The 20,200-nt window shown below is 35.8% G+C and overlaps 1 protein-coding gene across 2 annotated transcripts in view; it reads left to right on the top strand.

The window, feature by feature from the left end:
• The window catches only part of IL1RAPL2 (interleukin 1 receptor accessory protein like 2), a 1,343,934-nt gene extending 1,334,076 nt beyond the window's left edge, over positions 1-9,858 (top strand). For both annotated transcript variants that reach the window (XM_044234598.1, XM_044234599.1), the window contains one exon: positions 9,103-9,858. In XM_044234598.1, the coding sequence (XP_044090533.1) occupies positions 9,103-9,800 (698 nt within the window). In that variant the 3' untranslated portion in view covers positions 9,801-9,858. The remainder of the gene's footprint in view (positions 1-9,102) is intronic.
• Positions 9,859-20,200: the final 10,342 nt, after the last annotated feature.

Genomic DNA, 20,200 nt, shown 5'->3' with positions numbered 1-20,200 from the left:
TACACATGAATGACAGAGTAGAAAATTTTGGACTTGGCGTATGTGTGTTATTAAAGAAGCTTCTGTGGTCTGTATTTGCAGCCATTGGTACAGATTTAACAGGTTATGCTATATAAATATAGACACATTCCTGGGGGGGGGAAACTAGTTACAATATTATAAGCTATGCTTGTCCCTCACATCTCTTTTAAAATATGTTGATCCAAGACTACTCCTTCCTCCAAAAACTAGCAATGAGGTCTTTGAGGATTGTAAAAGCAGACTTCATAATATCATCCTTGATCTACAACAATAATTTTCTATGAATCAAATTAATGAGGTCTATGTCATTAACCCATTAATGTTTAATATCTTCATCTTTGATGTATCTTCAGTTTCTTTTGTACCACTCTCATGGTATTCCAACTCAATCTCATTAGCACACATACCTTTCCAGTGCATACAGTTTCAAAGTACATGAAGGGGACTCCACCCATCTTCTATCTCCCTCTCAGTCTCTCTCTTCCTCATATGACCAACGGTTCTCAAAATGCTTCAATAGAAAGATGTTACTTTCCAAGATAAGGTTGCGTCTGTACTGTTTGGACGTGCCCTACTAAGGAAGTGTCCTTTGGCCATCATGAGGCAGCAGAGATGGGGAGATTTGACACAAACATTTTTTTCATAAAGGCTAAAACTAAAAGTCTTCATCTCTGGACATTATTTTCCTGGCAGTGGCCTACCTTTCCATTCTTGAGCCTGTAGCCAAGATCTTCCTTGTGTTTTCTCAGGTTTGGTGCCTGAATGTGGCAAGAATTCCTACTTTCCAGTAAAAATTTGGTTTGTCTCTTCCCAGGCTAGAAACATCTGTCCTGAGAATAGCAAAAGCAATTTTGTTGCCAACAGGCATCTGAATGTCAGAACTGACAGACAACCAAAAGTAAGCCAGATAGAAAACACCCTACTCAAACTGCCTAGAGACACAAATTTGAGAAGTAGAGATTTTCTCACCCCTGCAGCTGCTGGGTTTTGTGGTGTAAAGTACTGTACACAGAGCACATTTTGTTCATGGGGCCTAGTGGATCCTTGAGGAATGAACAGATGTGCTCTGAAGCTGACATGTGACCAATAGAACCCAGCTGTGCAATTGAGATCCTGAGATCGGGGACATTTTTGGATGAGTACCATTTAGGTTCTCTATCCCATCTTATCTCAGTGTTTCTGCAAGGATTAAAAAACATAAAAATATAAAGGTTGTTGAATTAGGCTCAAGGCCACTGATCAGGTGGAGAAAGTAACATTCTAAGACTAAAAGTAGAAACAACCCAATCCTCTAGCTGTTGCTTGCCTTTAAAAGAAAGCAATCAAGGTACTTAAAAATACCTATGTAATACTTATTAACAATTAAAAATTGAGCCTGTTCTGTCTGAAACGTCAGAAAAATCTATAAATATCTAAGTAGACTTTGAAGAGAAAACATTCCTTCAAAATGATTTATCCTAATGTTCCCTTCTATTCATAGAAAGACTGAGGAGATCTCTATGTGAGTTATTCATGCATTATTACACTAGAGAAAGACATTAGTATACTAAAGATACTGTCACATATATGTTTGATCATCTCTGCTGAAGTTATATTTATGAATTTGGCCTCAAGTATCAGTATTACTGAAGGAGTAATTGAGTGAGTGAAACTCAAGATTCCCATAACTCCTTCAGTAATTTAAGGGAAAATGATAATGTCTGATTACATTCTTACATTTCCTCACTATTCTAATCTTCAGTTTTCTAATACTTAGTGTTAGCCATGTGATTGTGCTGACAGTGGAATGACAAATGAGTGGAGAATACATCTGGTGTCAGATGATCCCTAGTCACTTCTAAGTGAGGCATGCAAAAAATATTTTTGTACATGGATCTGTAAGTACCCATTGCCAATAGTTCCTCTAATAGCTGGACATATTGGACACTATTCAAGTAAATTTTCCTTGGGGAGTAATAAAATCCTTTTCTAGGCATTCTGATGTCTGTGACCTAAAAACTGTGAGGCAGGAGTGACATGCACAACCGTGGAAATTTAACACATTGTGAGCAATTAACTCAAATGGAATAAAATTAGATATGCCCACTATCCCCTTCATGTTAAAGTCAAGAGAAAAGGAATTATACCCCAATATGCCCCCAAATGTGCTGATGTCAATGGACTAAAGTTTCTCACGAGAGTTTGAGGTTAAGAAAGAACTGTGTAGAATTTCAATCAAGAGGTCTACTGCTCGAGGGGCACAAAGAACAGACACCTTTAAAAAAAAAAAAAAGGATCAGAAGACCTGGGTAAAACTGTCTTTAAGTACAAAGGAGCCACAGAAAAGACAATTTAAGGAGCAGGTAGTCTTGTTCCTATTCATAAGATTGCACTGAATGAAACCAGTTCCATCTACAAGTTTCTAGGGCATGAGGGTAAGGGAAAAAAGAGGAGGGAAAGGACATTTTGCAGGGTGTGGTGTTTTTTTTTTTTTTGGTTTTTGGTTTTTTGGGTGTTTTTGCTTTTTTTTTGTATGCTACTCTCCATATGATCTTTCCCTCAATATTCTCTGAATGTTTTCCATTACCTATCTTTACTCTCAGGAAAGTGGTGAAGAGAGATTAGAAAGAATTTAGAGATGAGGATAATATTCCAGAGTAGATTCTGCCTACTGTTATGCTTCCCTACCCATTCATCCACAGGTAAAATGTAACAGTAAAAGTAAGGGATTCATTACCAGAAATAACAGTCTTCAAAGTCAAAACTGTGAATAAATATAGTTCACTATACTTGCAAGGTCACAGCAAATCCATGTTAGCCATTGATCAACCAACCTTTCAAAAATAATTAATTAGTATCCTTAACATTACTCAGTAGAGAATAAAATGCTCACCAAAAATTTTAAGCCAATGAACTATCTATGAAATATCAAGCCAAGGACTTGGAGAGGGAGGAGAAAGGAAAAGTTTTTGTAGGGTAAATAATACCACACACTGTTTAGAAAGCTCCTTCTTCCCACACATACACCTAGTTAAATAAAAATTTTATTGCCTCAATCTTTGTGGCAGACAACACAGGCAGAACCTTACATCTGCCAGAAGCAGAATCAAGACCCAGATCTTTAGTAATATCAACAGACAAAGTCAGGTTGTCAACCTATATAACTCTTTCAACAGGTTAGTATTAAGCTTCATTATTTAAGATGCATAGAGTATTTTCTTTTTTTATATATAGTATTTTCAATGAGACTACATTATAAAGTGTCTAGTTATACCAGAGGGCAAATAGTTTTTCCCAAATATATAATGCTGAATAATACATTTTTCTTTGATATATAGGATTGATTTGATATTTAGGAGACCTATATTATTTTTGCTGGTTTCTCCATACCAGTTAAAGGAAAGGACCCATCTCAATTAGAAAGAATTCAATTCTGATGTCAATTTAGAGATTAAATCTTGATTTTTTTTCCAATTTATTTATTTTCAGAAAAACAGTATTCATTATTTTTTCACCACACCCAGTGCTCCATGCAAGCTGTGCCCTCTATAATACCCACCACCTGGTACCCCAACCTCCCACACCCCCGCCACTTCAAACCCCTCAGATTGTTTTTCAGAGTCCATAGTCTCTCATGGTTCATCTCCCCTTCCAATTTACCCAAAAGCACATACCCTCCCCAATGTCCATAATCCTACCCCCCTTCTCCCAACCCCCCTCCCCCCAGCAACCCACAGTTTGCTTCGTGAGATTAAGAGTCACTTATGGTTTGTCTCCCTCCCTATGCCATCTTGTTTCATGGATTCTTCTCCTACCCACTTAAGCCCCCATGTTGCATCACCACTTCCTCATATCAGGGAGATCATATGATAGTTGTCTTTCTCCGCTTGACTTATTAAATCTTGATTTTAAGTCTTAAAATATTAACCCATAAGTTTTAGAAAATACCACTGTTGATATCTATGAGTTAGCTAATGTTAGCCAAAAATTAATGAATTAGTACCCATATTAATGCATCCTTTCTCATCTTAATGATTTGTCTGTTAATGGATGTACATAGCTGTGGGTATAAAAAACATTATTATTTGAACCTGGAAAAATAGTAAATTGTGTCTTTGTCTATAGGTTAGTTGTCTTTTAACTTTTTAAAAATATGCCAACTACCCCTAACATAACTACCCGGACATAAGATTATTTACAAGAAGCTAATTGATTAGTTTGATAACCTGATAAATCAGGTTAGTAGGCAGTAGCAAGACCTCATGGACATTCCTAAATATATAAGTTTTTTTTTCTCACTTGTTCTTCTGCCTACATCTGCAACAGATTCAGCGCCTGAGATTTATAAGAGTACTGAGTTCTTTTGGGAAAGTATACACATCACAGTAGAAGCAATTTCTTAGGGCTGCCATTCTTCCTGCTTCTATTTTATTGCTTTATTTCTTTCTTCAGTTATGCTTTTTTTAAATAAGTGTCCTGTTTCCAAGTCACTTTTGTAGAGCTAATTCTATTTTTCTAGATGCACTGTGATTTTGGTTTATACAACTGCCCCGAAAGAATTTTTTAAATTGAATTTGTTTTCCTTTTAATAGTTTTTTTTTTTCCCCCAATTTATTTATTTTCAGAAAAACAGTATTCATTATTTTTTCACCACACCCAGTGCTCCATGCAAGCTGTGCCCTCTATAATACCCACCACCTGGTACCCCAACCTCCCACCCCCCTGCCACTTCAATTTGTCACTTTCCTTGTTTCCTATTGTCTTAAACTTTCTTCATTCTCTAATAAGTACACACCCCAAAGTGGGCCTAGTGACTATGCATTTCCTTTCTAGAATATTTCCTAATTTCTGTCAACTCTCAAGATAGACAAATGAAAAAAGGTTCTTTGCACTTGCACTTATAATATGAAAAATGAATTTACACCAACTCAAGCACCCTTATCAAAACTATGTTCACGGGGTTTTTTCTTTACCAGTTGTGAAGATCACAAATAATTTAAATGTAAGTAGCTTTATTTTGTGTCTGATAATTTGGTATGGTTTCACAGCTTTGCCTAGAGAAGCAAAAGACTATCAGACCAAGGTCTCTTTAATTTTTTTTTTTTGTCATCATAGGTTACTTCAAACCAAAATCTACAAAGAAATAATTTAATGACCTTCTATTTAAGGGATATTTTATACTTCTTTATGTGGAAAAAAAGAGCCTTTGAGGGATTTCTAGTACTCATTTGCTAAATTTGCCAGAATAAGTCAAGGCAAGATTTAATAAATATTCATGTGTGCTGTGGATTTAGGGACTTTTTAAAAAAAGTCTCCTTATTATCTCTTCTTGGTAACAAGCTTTTTAAAATGGTTTCTGAAGGTTTCTAAAATGTCCCCCACAAAACCACAGCTCTACCATGGCAAACACCACTGCCTGTCAGAGACTACACTAACTATGGACCAGCAATGTCTTAACATGATACCTGTTTCTGCTTAGTTTACTTGGAACTTTTCCAAACCTAAATACCCTGATGGTCTCTAATTCAGGGGCAGCAAACTTTCTCTGTAAAAGCCCAGATAGTAAATATTTTTGACTTTGTGAGTCATATATGGTCTCTGTTGCATCATATTCTTTTTTTTTTACAACCTTTGAAGAAATTATTCCTTGCTTATAGACCATGCAAAAACAAGACATATTCTTAATGGATCATGCTTTAGTTTGCAGTCTTTGGATGTAGACATGCAACCTGGGGGTAAGAGAGAAATTATTTGGGGTACTTGTTACATAGAAGCCAGCAACAACTCCCTGGTTAAAAATTAGGAAATAAAAAATATTAACTCTACCTGTTTGGTCTCTTGTTAGTTTACGTATATTTTTCACGATGGCTATGTCCTGTTTTTTTTCCCTAAAGATAAGAAGACAGAAAGTAAAAACTTAAGAAGGGAGGAAAGAAGGGGGTAAACAGAGATAGACAAAAAGAGAAAGGGAAAACAAGAGAGGGAAAGGCAGAAAGAATGAGCAAGAAAGCAAAAAGGGAGATAAAAGGACAAGAAAGAGACAGGACAGAAAAAGAAAGAGAGAGAGAGGTAGAGAGGAGCTGATGGGGGGGGTGTGGAGAAAAAAACATAGAGAGAAAAACAAAGAGAGAGCCAGAATATGGAAGCTAGTGCACAGTCTTTCCTTCTTTTCCTTAGAGCCAGGCAGCTTTTAGAGGCACCTCCCCAGCTGCTTTCAAATATTGAGGTTGTTGCCCAGCCACTGATCACTATCCCAAGAAGTGAAATGTGGGCTCCACATCTGAAAACTTCCACTTGGTTTTTCACCAAGTGAAATGGAACACAAAATTCAGGGCCCAAACAAATGGCTCATGTTTTCTTTGGGACACTTGGTCTGTGTCTACCCAGGGAAAATTTTGATGTACTGACTGACTGACTCCAGTGCATATGATTAATGTATATATAGGGCAAACCAGGATAATTCCGACCTTTTTTCTTCCACAGCAGGTTTTCAGCCGGAATTATCTGGATGGTTGCCTCAACTCTCCACTAGGCTTTGCCAGGATAAGCACAGCCAGTGTAATATGCAGGAGACAGGGACCACTCCCTCTACCCAAGGTTCCCTTCAACATCCACACCCTGTGCAGCTGAGCATAGTGGGATCTGTCCTAACAGTCATTCCTTCTGGAGGAAAATGCAAATTCTGTCTAATGAATCTTTAAGAGGTCCCCCAAACCCTAAATGTTGCATTTGGCTTAGCTGTCAAATAGCAAAATATAAAAGACAGATGAAGGAGGAGAACCATACAAATGGGAAGAAAAATTGTACCCTGTTCCCTTCCCCATTCAGGAAGAAGAATAGCAAAAACCAAAGCCCATAAATCCCAATCAAATTAATTAATATGTATGTGTATAGTTTCTCTTAAGACTATGGATACCTGGATTGTAAATTTTTTTTTCTTTAAGTAGAGGTATGTATATAGAGACAAACCTTTTGTTTTTAAAAATACAGTTAAAAAATAAATTAGACTACATCCCAACACATAGAAAAAGTGTTGCTCATAGAGGCACAGTTTATGTGGCAGATGTGTTCCTGACAAGATTTGTACAGATCATTTTTCTAATTAAATGAAAAACTACAATTAATGAGAGAATAATACTACCTGGAATAACCCCTCGGTAAATTATTTTATAAACAATTCCTCTAAAAAATTAACAATTAACTCATAATTTACCTGGAAAAACTATATTTTCATGGACTCCTGCACTGATGCCATAATTCTGGGTTTGGGTTTTATTTTGCTTTGCTTTGTGTAGAGGAAAGGTGAAAAGAATAATGGGAAAGATGCATGATAGTTTATTTTACTGTATCTTACAGATCCAACCTCTAATGATGAAGCTTCCCACATAACTTCTTTCTTTTTGGGAGCAGAAAGAAAGGAAGAAAATGAAGAGTCAGAGCTGTTGATACATTGGGATAGAATTTTTCCACTCTATTGAAACTTTCTACCTTTCCTTCCATTCTGTTTCACCAGTTCTCTAAGTGATAATTAGAGTGATAACTTCCCTATTGTTGTTTATGTGGTGTTTTTATTTTGCTTTTTTTGGTTTTTATTTATTTTACTTTTGTTTTTTACAGTTTTCAATGCTGATTTTTTTCTAAAATAATCTCTTTAAATTCTTAAGACGTCCCCTCTCCACTTAGAAGTTGTCTTACAAACAGTTATTGTAACTACTGCATGAGAAAGTCCTAAAATGTATTAAGTAAAACCCAAAACAATAATAACAGCAAATTGTTAAATGGGCAATTCTATGTGTATCTCTCAAAAAGTTTTTTGTTTATCTATAGGGTGTGTAGAAAGTTTACTCATATTCACTCGTGAAAGTGTTCTTGCTGCCTAGTGGTGGAAATAAAACCCTGGAAAAGAGAGATTCTGTAAAATGTGCATCTGTAAAAATAAGTTTCTCTTTTCAAATGGCTTGTACTGAGTTGTTTGGTGGCCCTGCACTATGTACTCCTTGAAAGCAATCTGTAACCTTGGGCAGATTTGCAGTGACAAATGTTGCTATGCTTCTGTAAGCACTGCTTCTGCTAGAGGGCACTGTACATTAGCAAGGCCTTGTTCTCTACTTAGTAAAGACAGCTTTCTGTTGCCGCACCTGTGTCCAAGTCTCCATTTGTTAACACATGTGTGTGTTTCCCTTTTTGGCAGGTCAGATTTTGGGAAACATGGTTGCAAAAGGATTATTCTGTGGAATAAATAAATATAGAGTTAGCTGAGTGTTTTTCTACCATGAAAGGACTATAACATATTCACCTCACTCTCAGAATTGCTCCACAAAGTAGGGTAAAGATTCCTCAACTGAGAGACTCCACCTTTACTCTTTTACCATTCATTCCACACCATCCCCCACCTGTAACTTCACCCCTTATTCTGCCCCAGAACAAAGAGCAGCTGGTTTAAATTAAACTCCAGGGCACACACAAACCACTTTTCCATCTCTCAGTTTGAAGGGCAACATGGAGAACCTAAGATTGCAATAACAAAAGATATTCTGAGAAACAAGCTATGATTCTAGAAGAGATTTTCCACCATTTCTATCAGTTATCTTTGAAGTAGTTCCTATACATACCTGCTAATTGTTTGGTAGTTTGGTAGCTTAGTAGTTGAAAACTATGTTGAAAAAACAAAACAAACCCATAAATACAGTGACTTTTCATTTGTTAAACAGCTCCATTTCTCTTTTCATCAATCTGATGATTACTTGTTCCCCTAGGGCTGTTGATACATTGGGATAAAATTTGGAAGCCTGCCTTGAATTAAATAATTAAATAAATAAAAATAGCTGAAATACACCTAAACTCTGAAGAAGTCAGAGTTTTGTATTAGTTAACAGAATACTATAAGAAATGATGAGGAGACAGAAAATAAGTATTAATAAGCGGAGTTTTTTTTATTGTTCTTTTTAAGGAAATGTACTTTCTGAATGTGCAATACAAGAAAAGAAAATGTGATGTTCCTTAGTGAAAGACTGGCTTTTTGCTCTATTAGAGTGCAAACTTGATGCTTTAAAGACTGGAAATGTGTTTGTTTTACTCTTTCTCTCTTTCTGTGATTTGTAGCATACATTGAAGATCTCACAAGATGTGTTGAGCAAAGCAGAAGACTTATCATCCTGCTAACTCCAGACTATATTCTCAGACGAGGATGGAGTATTTTTGAGTTGGAAAGCAGACTCCATAACATGCTAGTCAGTGGAGAAATCAAAGTGATTCTGATTGAGTGTACAGAATTAAAAGAAAAGGTGAATTGCCAGGAAGTGGAATCACTAAAGCGCAACATTAAACTTTTGTCCTTGATCAAGTGGAAGGGACCCAAAAGCAGCAAATTAAATTCTAAATTTTGGAAGCAATTAGTATATGAAATGCCCATCAAGAAAAAAGAAATGCTTTCTAGGTGCCATGTTCTGGACTCTGCAGAGCAAGGACTTTTTGGAGAACTCCAGCCTATACCCTCTATTGCCATGACCAGTACCTCGGCCTCTCTGGTATCATCTCAAGCTGATCTCCCTGATTTCCACCATTCAGATTCAATGCAAATGAGACACTGTTGCAGAGGTTATAAACACGAGATGCCAACCACCACCTTGCCAGTACCTTCCTTAGGCAACCACCACACTTATTGCAACCTGCCTCTGGCACTACTCAATGGACAGCTACCCCTTAAGAATACCCTGAAAGATACCCAAGAATTTCATAGGAACAGTTCCCTGCTACCTTTATCATCCAAAGAGCTTAGCTTTACCAGTGATATTTGGTAGTAAAAACTCTGAAGTCCTCTGAACAGCTAATGTGAGCACAGAATTTCTGCTTTGCCAAGCATAAAGTACACCTAATAACATTGAGGTGCTGAATAAGTGTTCAAAGTAAAAGGCACAGAATCACTTTTGTACTTAAAATTTTTGTTTACATTTCCAGAATAGTGGGGGGTGGGGAGAGGAAGGACCTGCTTTTGTAGTATAGTACCTTGTTTCAATGAGTGGTTTTGATTTCTTCCTGAAAGTAAAAAGTTAAATATCCTTTTCTTTAAGAGTAGGTTTTATAACAACTTTTGGACTGAAAACTTAGATGAGGTATCTTCCACATATTTATAAGTATTTCAGTATTTACTTGGCTTTTGAAATAAGAAAAACTTAAAGACTTGAATTGAATTTGAAAATTCTGAACTAAGTTTAAGCGGAAAAGAGAACTTCTACAGAATAACTAAAAAATCGGGAGTTATCAAGAAAGAAGTGTTGAAGCACCCCAATTAAGAAGATTCTTTGTAGAAGATCAGTTAAGAAAAAATGTGATTGAAATGTTTGGAACTTCTTCAATGTACTGGGCAACTTCTCTAGACTAAATCAACAGCTCATAATGACAGCTTATCGTTGTACAGGGAGCACATCTTCTGTAAGCAAACTGGTGGGTAGGCAAACAATAAGCATTTCTTAAGCAAATGAATAGAGAGGCGGCTAGTTCTTTGAAGATGATTTTAAAGAACTTGTATGGCTTTCTAGCCTATGTCAAGTTTTACAAATTTGAAAACACCTTTTAAGATGCGTATTTTATTGTTTGCTAATAATTCACATTTGGATTTTTTTTTCCAAATGATCTCTTGACCTACTTTTTAACAGCATCACTGGAGTTTCAATTTAAATTAATATTGACTGCAAGTGTCAGCAGCAGAAAAGAAGTAAAACAACAATACCAACAGATGAAGTGCAAAATTATTCACGTTTACTAGTGGTTGAGCAGCAATTGCAGTGATTCTCATCTGAAATGTGGTTGTGAAACAGACTATTCTGCACATACACAATATCTTCTTCGCCATGTGTGCATGGTTCCTGAGAAGTATCTCTATTCCTGGTGCTTCAAAGAGTATATTTTATAGACTAAACTTTTCCACCTTCACATTATGACTGTGACTGTACCACACCAGAAAATCCCTGTAAATGATCTAAAATATTATGAATTTACTGTAAGGATTGTACCCCTATTCTAGTATTTATTGTGAATTACTACATTGTGTTATTTCCAATTGCTCAGTTTTGGTGTGTTCTCTACCGGGATGACTGAGGGGGGCAATTTTTTATCAAGGTTGAATCTGATACCTTGCAGATGGTTCATAAATCATGTTTTTGGACAAATATATATAAGAACAGATGTACACAATGTGTAAAAATTAAGAATTTGCCCATCCCTTGTAAATGTGAGACTCAAACTTGTAAGAGAATATTAGATAATGTGTTTTGATTATTTCTTTCAACCTTTTTACATTATTAATTCCCTGTGATCCATGAACGTTTTGTTTAAAGCACTTGTTTCTCCATTACTTTTCTATATCCGGCTGCTCAGAAAATGCATTATGCTTCAACAATATGTAAAAGCTTAGCAGTGATACATGTTCATTTCATACTGAGACAATTAGTTGCTTCTTTGAAAAGTCCTGTTCAACACACATAGATATTTCATAGATGTATTGTTTCCACTGAGAAAGGTGATTTTGCTTCCGTAAAAAAATATAGGTATTTCAAATATGGAAATTTGTCAATTCCAAACTCTTTTCCAAGTGTTATAAAGTTGTATTTATTCTTCAGTGTCCTTTAATGATATGTGTAATTACTAAGTTAATAACCTGCATGAAATGAGTAGTATATATGTTTAAGTGACCAATTGTACTTCTTATTATTTTGTTTTTCACAGAAACCTAGATTAATTCAAATAGAATTTTCAGTGGTATTTTTAAACTAATACTTCTATATTGAGCATGCCAGTTCTGAAAATATAACATGGGTCTCTCTGCTTCCTTTATTTACAATGATTAAACGTGGGTAGCAATTTGAGTTGGCTGGCCACAATGTGTCCTTTCACTACTAGTAAGTACTCAAAAACAGAGCATTCACACTTGTGCTGGGGAACTTGACAAGAAACCTTTTCTACCATTTTCAGGAACGAATGTGTACACTATCTATAAAAATTTATTTCTAGATGGCAATTCAAATTTGATTTTCATCTGAGATTTTTGAAAGATATAACCCATAGGGTATAATAAGCATTTAGTCTAGAACATAATTTATTCTTCCACTTGCTTACACACTAGGAAAAACTTTCTTCTCAATTTTCCACTGAAATGGATTTAAAAATTTAGAAAAAATAATGATGCAATTAGTTCCCATATGTTCATAGCAAATTTATTTAGTTCATTCATCAACAGTACATGGACTTTTAAAAACTGATGCTATTAAAGATAAAAAAATCTGAGAATGTCAGAAATTATGAAACAAATGAGAAATGTACAAAAGCAATATATATATTCATATCATATATACCATATGTGTGTGTGTGTGTGTGTGTGTGTATATGAAGTGAAAACTGCATTAAGAATAAACAGTGCTCAGGAGATGTTCAAAATGTACGTAGTTTTAATTTGGCAAAATACAAGATCTTCAGATTTGGTCATCTCTGAGCTCTAATCTAACTGTGGAGATTCTGAAAGATGGCTAGATGGTTCCTGAAAAGAAGTAAGAGGGTATTTATCCTCACCCCCTCTAAACCTTAATTAAATTAGATCCAAATCTGTTCATATTTCAATCACTCTCATTTAAAAAAATGAGTATAAAAACTTTTGTGGGCTTCTAGTAAGGCTTGAACCCAAGGTAGTATCATGTGATAAATTAATACTTTGAGTATTGTAGCTAATATTGTGGGGGTTAAAAGTAAGAAACAAACTACAATAAGAGGAGAAACAGTTCAGATATGAAAGGGAATTTTATAGAGGAGTTTCCAGAGGACATGGAAATGATTAATATCCTATGAATTATTTTTGTAACATATTGAAAAATGGCAGGTGTGTGAAAGAAGCAAATTCTGGAAAAAAAGAGAAGACTCTCTGACCCATGTGGTGATTGAAGGTCTTATAAGAGTACATAACCTCAGATTGTTTTTCAGAGTCCATAGTCTCTAATGGTGAACAATCTGAGGGGTTTGAAGTGGCGGGGGGGTGGGAGGTTGGGGTACCAGGTGGTGGGTATTATGGAGGACACGGCTTGCATGGAGCACTGGGTGTGGTGAAAAAATAATGAATACTGTTTTTCTGAAAATAAATAAATTGAAAAAAAAGAGTACATAACCTCTTGTTTCAAGCATTTACTGCCCTTTGGCATTTTATTTTTAAATAAATTGGTTGTTTTTCACCAAGTGTTTTCTAAAAAAATTAAATAATGACCATGGGAAATATCCTAGAAATTGTACATATAAATCTTTATGCTCCTTATATTAATTTCCCAAGGTGAAGTAGTGAACTGATAAAATCAGAATGAAGTTAAGACAGGACATAGTTCCATAGTGGCCAGTTAAGTCTGAACACTTGCAATTGTTGTTGCTCTTTTCTGGGAGAGAATTCCATGTTGAAAATTGTTTGGCTCAAATTTCTCTATTACTCCTGCATTTTTGTTCTAAGATGTCTGATAGGAAGTTACAGTGTTGAATATTAAGACTTTCTGATGAATGTTTGGTGCTGTCCAATAAAAAATAATCATTAGCTTCTAACCTTTTCATATAAAACTTACCTTTTTTTAAAAACTGAAACCAGCCACAGGCAATTTAAGAAGGTTATTCAGCATTCTAATTACCATGAGATCAGAGCTTGTAAAATCACCTGCACCCACCTAAACCTGTCTTCTCAAATGTTCACTACTGTTCAATCAACCAAGTTTTCTCCAGATAGTACTAAAGTCAATCATGAATATTAAGTGCCCACTGTGTATGGCCCACTACATAAAGTATAATAGAAATATTTTTTAAAACTTTAAGTCCCTAATTTCAAATAGTGTATACATTATATGCACAAAGAAAGGGGTATTTTCAAAACATATTCCAGTGTAGGAGAATTAATATTTTACATACAGTCGATAAGAGTAGATAGAGTAGATAAGAGAGGTGGGATGATTCAGTCCCAAATTGAGCAAGAGATGAGTTTGGAATAGAAAGAACAGTGGTGAAGAAAGACAATTTCCCAAGTGCAGAGAACAACACATGTGAAGATTCAGAAGGAAATAAGCAAGTCCTATTTAGCTGATAACAGGCATATTTGGGCTAGCAAGAGCAGAAATCTGTGTGAGGGCATAGTAAGAAATAGGGAAAGGACAGGTGCTGGAACACTCATGTGGCAGCAGATGCAGGAAGAATTAAATAAGGGAAGAGAATGGTGGCAGGGAGACCAGTTGGGATGCTACTGTCGTAGTCTACATCTGAGGTGATGAGAGATGGAGAGGATACTCTCAGAAAAGGCAAATCAGGAGAAAGAGGAATATGCATAATGCGGTTAAGTGAAGAGTGGAAAATTTTTAAAAAGTCAATAAAGACTTCAAGGATAAAGAAAGTTAGTTGCACAAAAGGAATTCTCTTATAGTATTTAACTTACTTTCTTAATTGAGCATCCTGACACTGTAAGGACAATAGAGAAAACATAATGATAGGTGTGTTTGCTACTGGAGCAACTTTTGAAGCATTTGCAGGAGAATAATGGTCAAGAAAGACAAAGTACTTCTGCAGAGCTGCTTTAGAAATGAGTAATTACATTAATTCCACTAAATATAATCTCAAATTCTCAAAGAAGGAATTGATGGAGTTTGGTCCTTTGTGTCTCATCTGTCTACTGATTCTATTTAAATTCTTCACTTCACTTCAGAGTGAAGTGAATCAGAAAATAAAGGCATTGAAATTTTTCAATTAGAACTTCAAAAGGTAGGGATTGAGGGTATTTGTCACTAGTTTGAACATAATAAAAAATACCATAATAGAAAAAAAATAGAATAGATAACCTGGAAAAGGTTTACAAGGAGCAAAAAGTGATATGTTGAAGTGTGTTAGAGTGGTGGGAGGAAGCTCATTGAGTGGCCCTATGAAGAACAATAAAAAATTAACAATCACGTAAAGCTTGAGACCAAAGAACCAAATTTTTATCAAAATTGAATATGGAATGATTATAATCTTTAAAATTATGAAGGAAATTTTATATGGGACATTGTATTTGTAAGACCTGATAACTATTGTTAAAGAACAACCACCCAAATTTTGCAGCTTAACACAGTAAAATTCACTGCCCTGCTCACATCACAATCTAATGAGGATTGGAAGGGCTCATGGGGAGAGGCTGTGCTCCACAGTCAATTCAGAGATAGGCTCTTTTTATTTTGTTTCTCTCATCTCCTCTAGGTCCAAGGAGTTCTCTCCATTCAGCCAACAGATTGGTAAAAGGAGAGGGCAAGGAGATTGGAACAAAATGGCCAATAAAATCCACTCACACTAAAGGGTAAGGACGTAGAGTCTAGATATTTGCTCAGAAGAAAAAGGAAATAGAATTTAATGAACAAATGAACAGAGTCTCAGTTAGTAAGATGTTGAGCAATTCTTTTCCATGATGCGAGAAGATGAAACAAAACAAAACAAAAACAAAAATAAAAACAAAAAAAGGAAAGTTATAGGAAAGAGAGCTTTTACCCTCAGAAGCAGAAAACACCAGAACAGATAAAGATCTTCAGAAGATCGGTGGCCATGTATTATCCCTTGCTACAGTTCAATTACTCAAGACAGAAGCTAGTCACAGAATAGGTGCTCACATCACATGTCTTGATTAAAAGGATGGATGAGGGACGCCTGGGTGGCTCAGTTGGTTAAGCAGCTGCCTTCGGCTCAGGTCATGATCCCAGCGTCCTGGGATCGAGTCCCACATCGGGCCCCTTGCTCAGCAGGGAGCCTGCTTCTCCCTCTGCCTCTGCCTGCCATTGTCTGCCTATGCTCGCTCTCTCTCCCTCTCTCTCTCTGACAAATAAATAAAAAATAAAAAATAAATAAAAAAAAAAAGGATGGATGAATTTGGGAGCATCTGTGAACTTTCAATTCCTGGAGTCTTCAAAAATATAAGAAGATTTTTTTTCATTTGCATCTTGTAGCAAGCAGTTTAATTTATTATTTTCATTTAAAAATGAATTAGATTATCTCTTTACGTCCTGTCTAGGTCTAGGATTTTAGAATTCTAGTCAATCTGTGGTTGGAGATCAGAGTTTCTTAAGCATTTTGCCAGTCAAACAAATCATTCTTCCTCAGAGCATCCAGACAATTTAGTTCTATGAAACCACCCAGTGGAGTTTATTGCTCCTAACCACATAGGACTTTGTTGTTTTGCTTTGTTTTGTTTTGTTTGAAATATGTACTTTACATACTGACTTATTGCCAACAAAAAGCATTGTCTCTCTTTTCTGAAAAGCATACTTTTATGACTATAATTATCATATTGGGTGGAATAATAGGGATTAGATTAACCTCCTTTACTGAGCTCAGGATGTGCCACAGTAGCAATTCCACCAATGACTCATGACGCAGAAATATTCAAGTTTATGTCCTCCCTGACATATTTTCTAGACAGCCAATACATTGTGAGTACTCCCAGCCTTCTTGACAAAGGAGATATGGGGAAAGAAACAGAAAAATTGAGAATGCCATTCATTTTCATCTTGTACAAATTACTTAAACTTCCATGCTTCTATTTTCTCACCTGTAAAATGGGAATGACAGTAACATATATAGGGTTACTGTGAAAAATATGATTGAATGTATGTAAAGTGCTTTGAAGAATGACACAAAATAAGCACTACATAAAAGTTACTGTTGCAGCTATTATTTTTAAACAAAAATGACACTGCTGACCCACCATCCATGGGAAATGCATTTTTATTTCACTTTCCAAGTGGTAGAAATTGGCTGTTCAATTTCTTACGTGACTGCCTGTAGGACCAAAGACACTCCTTTTCCAGACAGCTGGCTGAGGCTAGAAGTGCATTCTGTGGCCATGGAACAAATCAGAGCTAACTGGTCCTTACAAGGAACAAACCTACAGTAACTTTGACCTCATTAGTAATGTGTTCTGAACTAGACAAAAAACAGGACTCTCAGAACATGGATTATTCAGATTTGCTGTCCATGTTAATCAAAGTCCCCAGATGATACTCTCCATAATTTTAGCTAGGTTTACATAAGACCAAAACATCTGGATCAGAAGTGAAAAAATGCAGATGTTTAAGCCACATGATGGGAAACATCCAGATGTCTCAAATTTGTATTTGTCATTTTGTTCTTTGTTTTAAAAGAAAGAGAAGCCAAAAGAAAAAAAAATCCACCATGGTTTGTCTTTTTCCTTAACCTGTGTAAAGTCAAGCTGTTTTTTTGTTGTTGTTGTTGTTATATAAATTTAAAATGCCCCAAAGCTGATTAAAATGTTCATTGATAATATCACTAGATTAATTGTGTTTTAAGAGGATATTTTAAAATTTTACTTTAAGAAGACATCTTATCCATGAGTAACATTTGTGAGAAGAAATTGCTTTTAGAGTGAGACAATATTTTGGAAGACTTGATCATAATGAATTATCCAGGAAAGTATTACTAGGATGATACCAACAGAAAGGAGAATTTGCTGAAGAAACTCCTCAGACATATTGTTTATTTCCTAAGATCTGAGCTCAACAAAATGAGTTCAACTAAAGGAGTAAGGAGTTAAATCCAAAAGGATACATATAAATCTTTCTTCTGTTTATGGAATCATATTTGCTACCTGGAAAGCAACAAAGAGAGTTGACTATAGGCATAAACAAAATAGGTAGCCATTTATGGAGTGTGATTGGAAGGAAAACAAAATTAACGAGGAAGTCTCTGAAATGCCTCTAATAATTTTAACTAAGTGAAATCATGATGTCCCCAGGGAGTTGCCACAATCTGGCCCTTATGATCTCACCAAACTCCTCTATCATGAAGCAAAGCATATTTACTAGATACCACATTAATGCAGTTATTCTAATTTTAGAACTGAATGGGGCTTTCAAGATCATCTATTTAAGTCCCTTTATTTTACTGGGAAAACTGAGGCCCAGAAGATAAGTGACCTGTTCTAGTTATATGAAGTAGAGAAGCATACAATTGTGAGGCAGTTGATAGATAGGTTTTGATAAAGGTACAAGTAGACAGACAGAAAAGATGAAGGATTCTGCAATTCATGATGGCACTGGGTACAGAAGGAATGCTGGAAATATGCTGAAGATAGGAGAGGGAGTTAGGTGAACACCAAGCAAAGAACCCAACACCAATAAACTGCACTTATGAATAATTTTGTTAATATTTACATTATTTGACAAAAATGGCAGCCTTTTGTGATTGCTCCATCTTCCACAGTGGTTAAAACGCACTGAGTATATTTTTTGTGGTGAATTGGATCTGTTTATTTGACAGATGAAGATATAATGTTTTAAGCTTTCCCCTAAACACTCAAATAAGGCGTCAAAGGATTAAGCTCAGGTTTGGGGAATTGTTTTGATTATCAGGTAGTGCTCAATTGCATAAGCACATGGCAAGCAAAACTACCTTCAGATCAAAGTGAGTCCAGGTCTCTAGCACTGTTTTTGGCAAGGTGTACAGAGAAAATACAAATCAACTGTTCTCAAATGCTTTGAAAGGATAAAAAATTAGGAAAATATTCTGCAAGACTGGGTTTCCCCAAGTAGAAAAATCTAAGAGTAATTTTCTCCTCAGAGTTCCCTGGTCTTCTTGAGAGTATGTCCATATAATAAAGAAAAGCCTAAATCAAGACATACCGTTTTTAAGTCTTAAGATCAAAATCCATATAATTGTTCACTGATTACAATTTTCACATGATAACCATTTTATCTAACACAGTTCAAATCTACCTGGAAATAATAATGTGTGAATTAAATTGAAATATAGAATATCAGTATAGAATTCAGAGTTCAACCATTGCACCATACCCGACCATTTATCATTTCAATTTAAAAACAGAAATGCTGCCAGTGGAAACAGAAAACAAGTTGTCAGCATTTTCCCTTAAGCATGATGGAACCACAAAGCCATAGAGTAGGCAGTAAAATTTGTTTTAAAAGCTCAGTGTTTCAAGACATGTCAGATTACTATGGGAGATATACTGTAAACTACTCATCTAATTTATTTTGCACTGATGCCAATTCACATGAAATTAGCTTTACTGGGTTGAAAAGCCTGTGTTTTTTTTCCTCTTTCCTTTCCTTTTTTCTTTTTTCATTTTCTTTTTCTTTTCCCTTTCTTCCCTTCCCTCCTCTCCCCTTCCCTTTCCTTTCTTTTAATGTGAGCAAACCCAGTTCTGAGCCACAATGTAGATGATGATGTCATTGATCTCCCTCCTTGCTTTTCAATTTCATTTACAACCCAGAATGATTAAAAATGGCAAAGCCAAGGCTAGACTTTTTTCCCTCTATTCACAGCATTTAAACTCATTCTCTACTTCTCTACCGTTGGTTTCCTTTAATATCTAAAAACAAGGAATGCTCACGTTAGGTGGATCCTGAAAGATCATCTAAACCTCTTATTTTAAAGATGGGGAAATCGAGACTCGGAAAGGTTAAGTGACTATCAAAAGCCAGAGAACTAATTAGTGACAGCCAAAACTAGAATCCAAGAATCCTGATTGATCTCTCTCTCCATTATCCCAATCATGCTCTCAGCAATCAATTCATAGACTAGATTCTTAAGATATTTATCTATCCATCTAATTTTTTGGGTGGAGGGCAGCCAGTGTCTTGCCAATTCATGTAACTTTAAATATTTTCAAACACCTTTATGTCACATGTCCCTGAGAACCTAAAACGCTTAATCAAATATACTACATACAGAGAATGAACTGTGAAACTTCCTCCACCACAACCACCACCAACAACACTTGCAGGACAGCAGATATATTAGTCTCAACTATGGAAGCCTAACTTTTTTTTTCTTTTTTTTTTCTTTTTTTTTTTAGAAAGAGAGAGAGAGAGAGAGAGATCACAAGCAGGCAGAGAGAAGGGGAAGCAGGCTCACCGCTGAGCAGAGAGCCTGATGCGGGGCTCGATCCCAAGACCCTGAGATCATGACCCGAGCCAAAGGCAGAGGCTTAACCCACTGAGCCACCCAGGCGCCCAGAAGCCTAACCTTTAAATTTGTTCTTCTTAGCCCAAGCAAGTTGAGGACATTTTCTAGATACAGTAAGATATTTGGATTTTACTATTCTGATTGAAATGAGTGTTTGGATATGGAAAGCACGATGAGCATCAACTCTGGAGCCAGACCATTTGGCTTCAAATTTCATATTTGAATTTACTGG

The sequence above is a fragment of the Neovison vison genome, chromosome X (genome assembly GCF_020171115.1).
Source record: "Neovison vison isolate M4711 chromosome X, ASM_NN_V1, whole genome shotgun sequence".
NCBI lineage: Eukaryota > Metazoa > Chordata > Mammalia > Carnivora > Mustelidae > Neogale > Neogale vison.
Note: the sequence above shows the minus strand (reverse complement) of the source record. Positions and strands in the feature narration are given on the sequence as shown.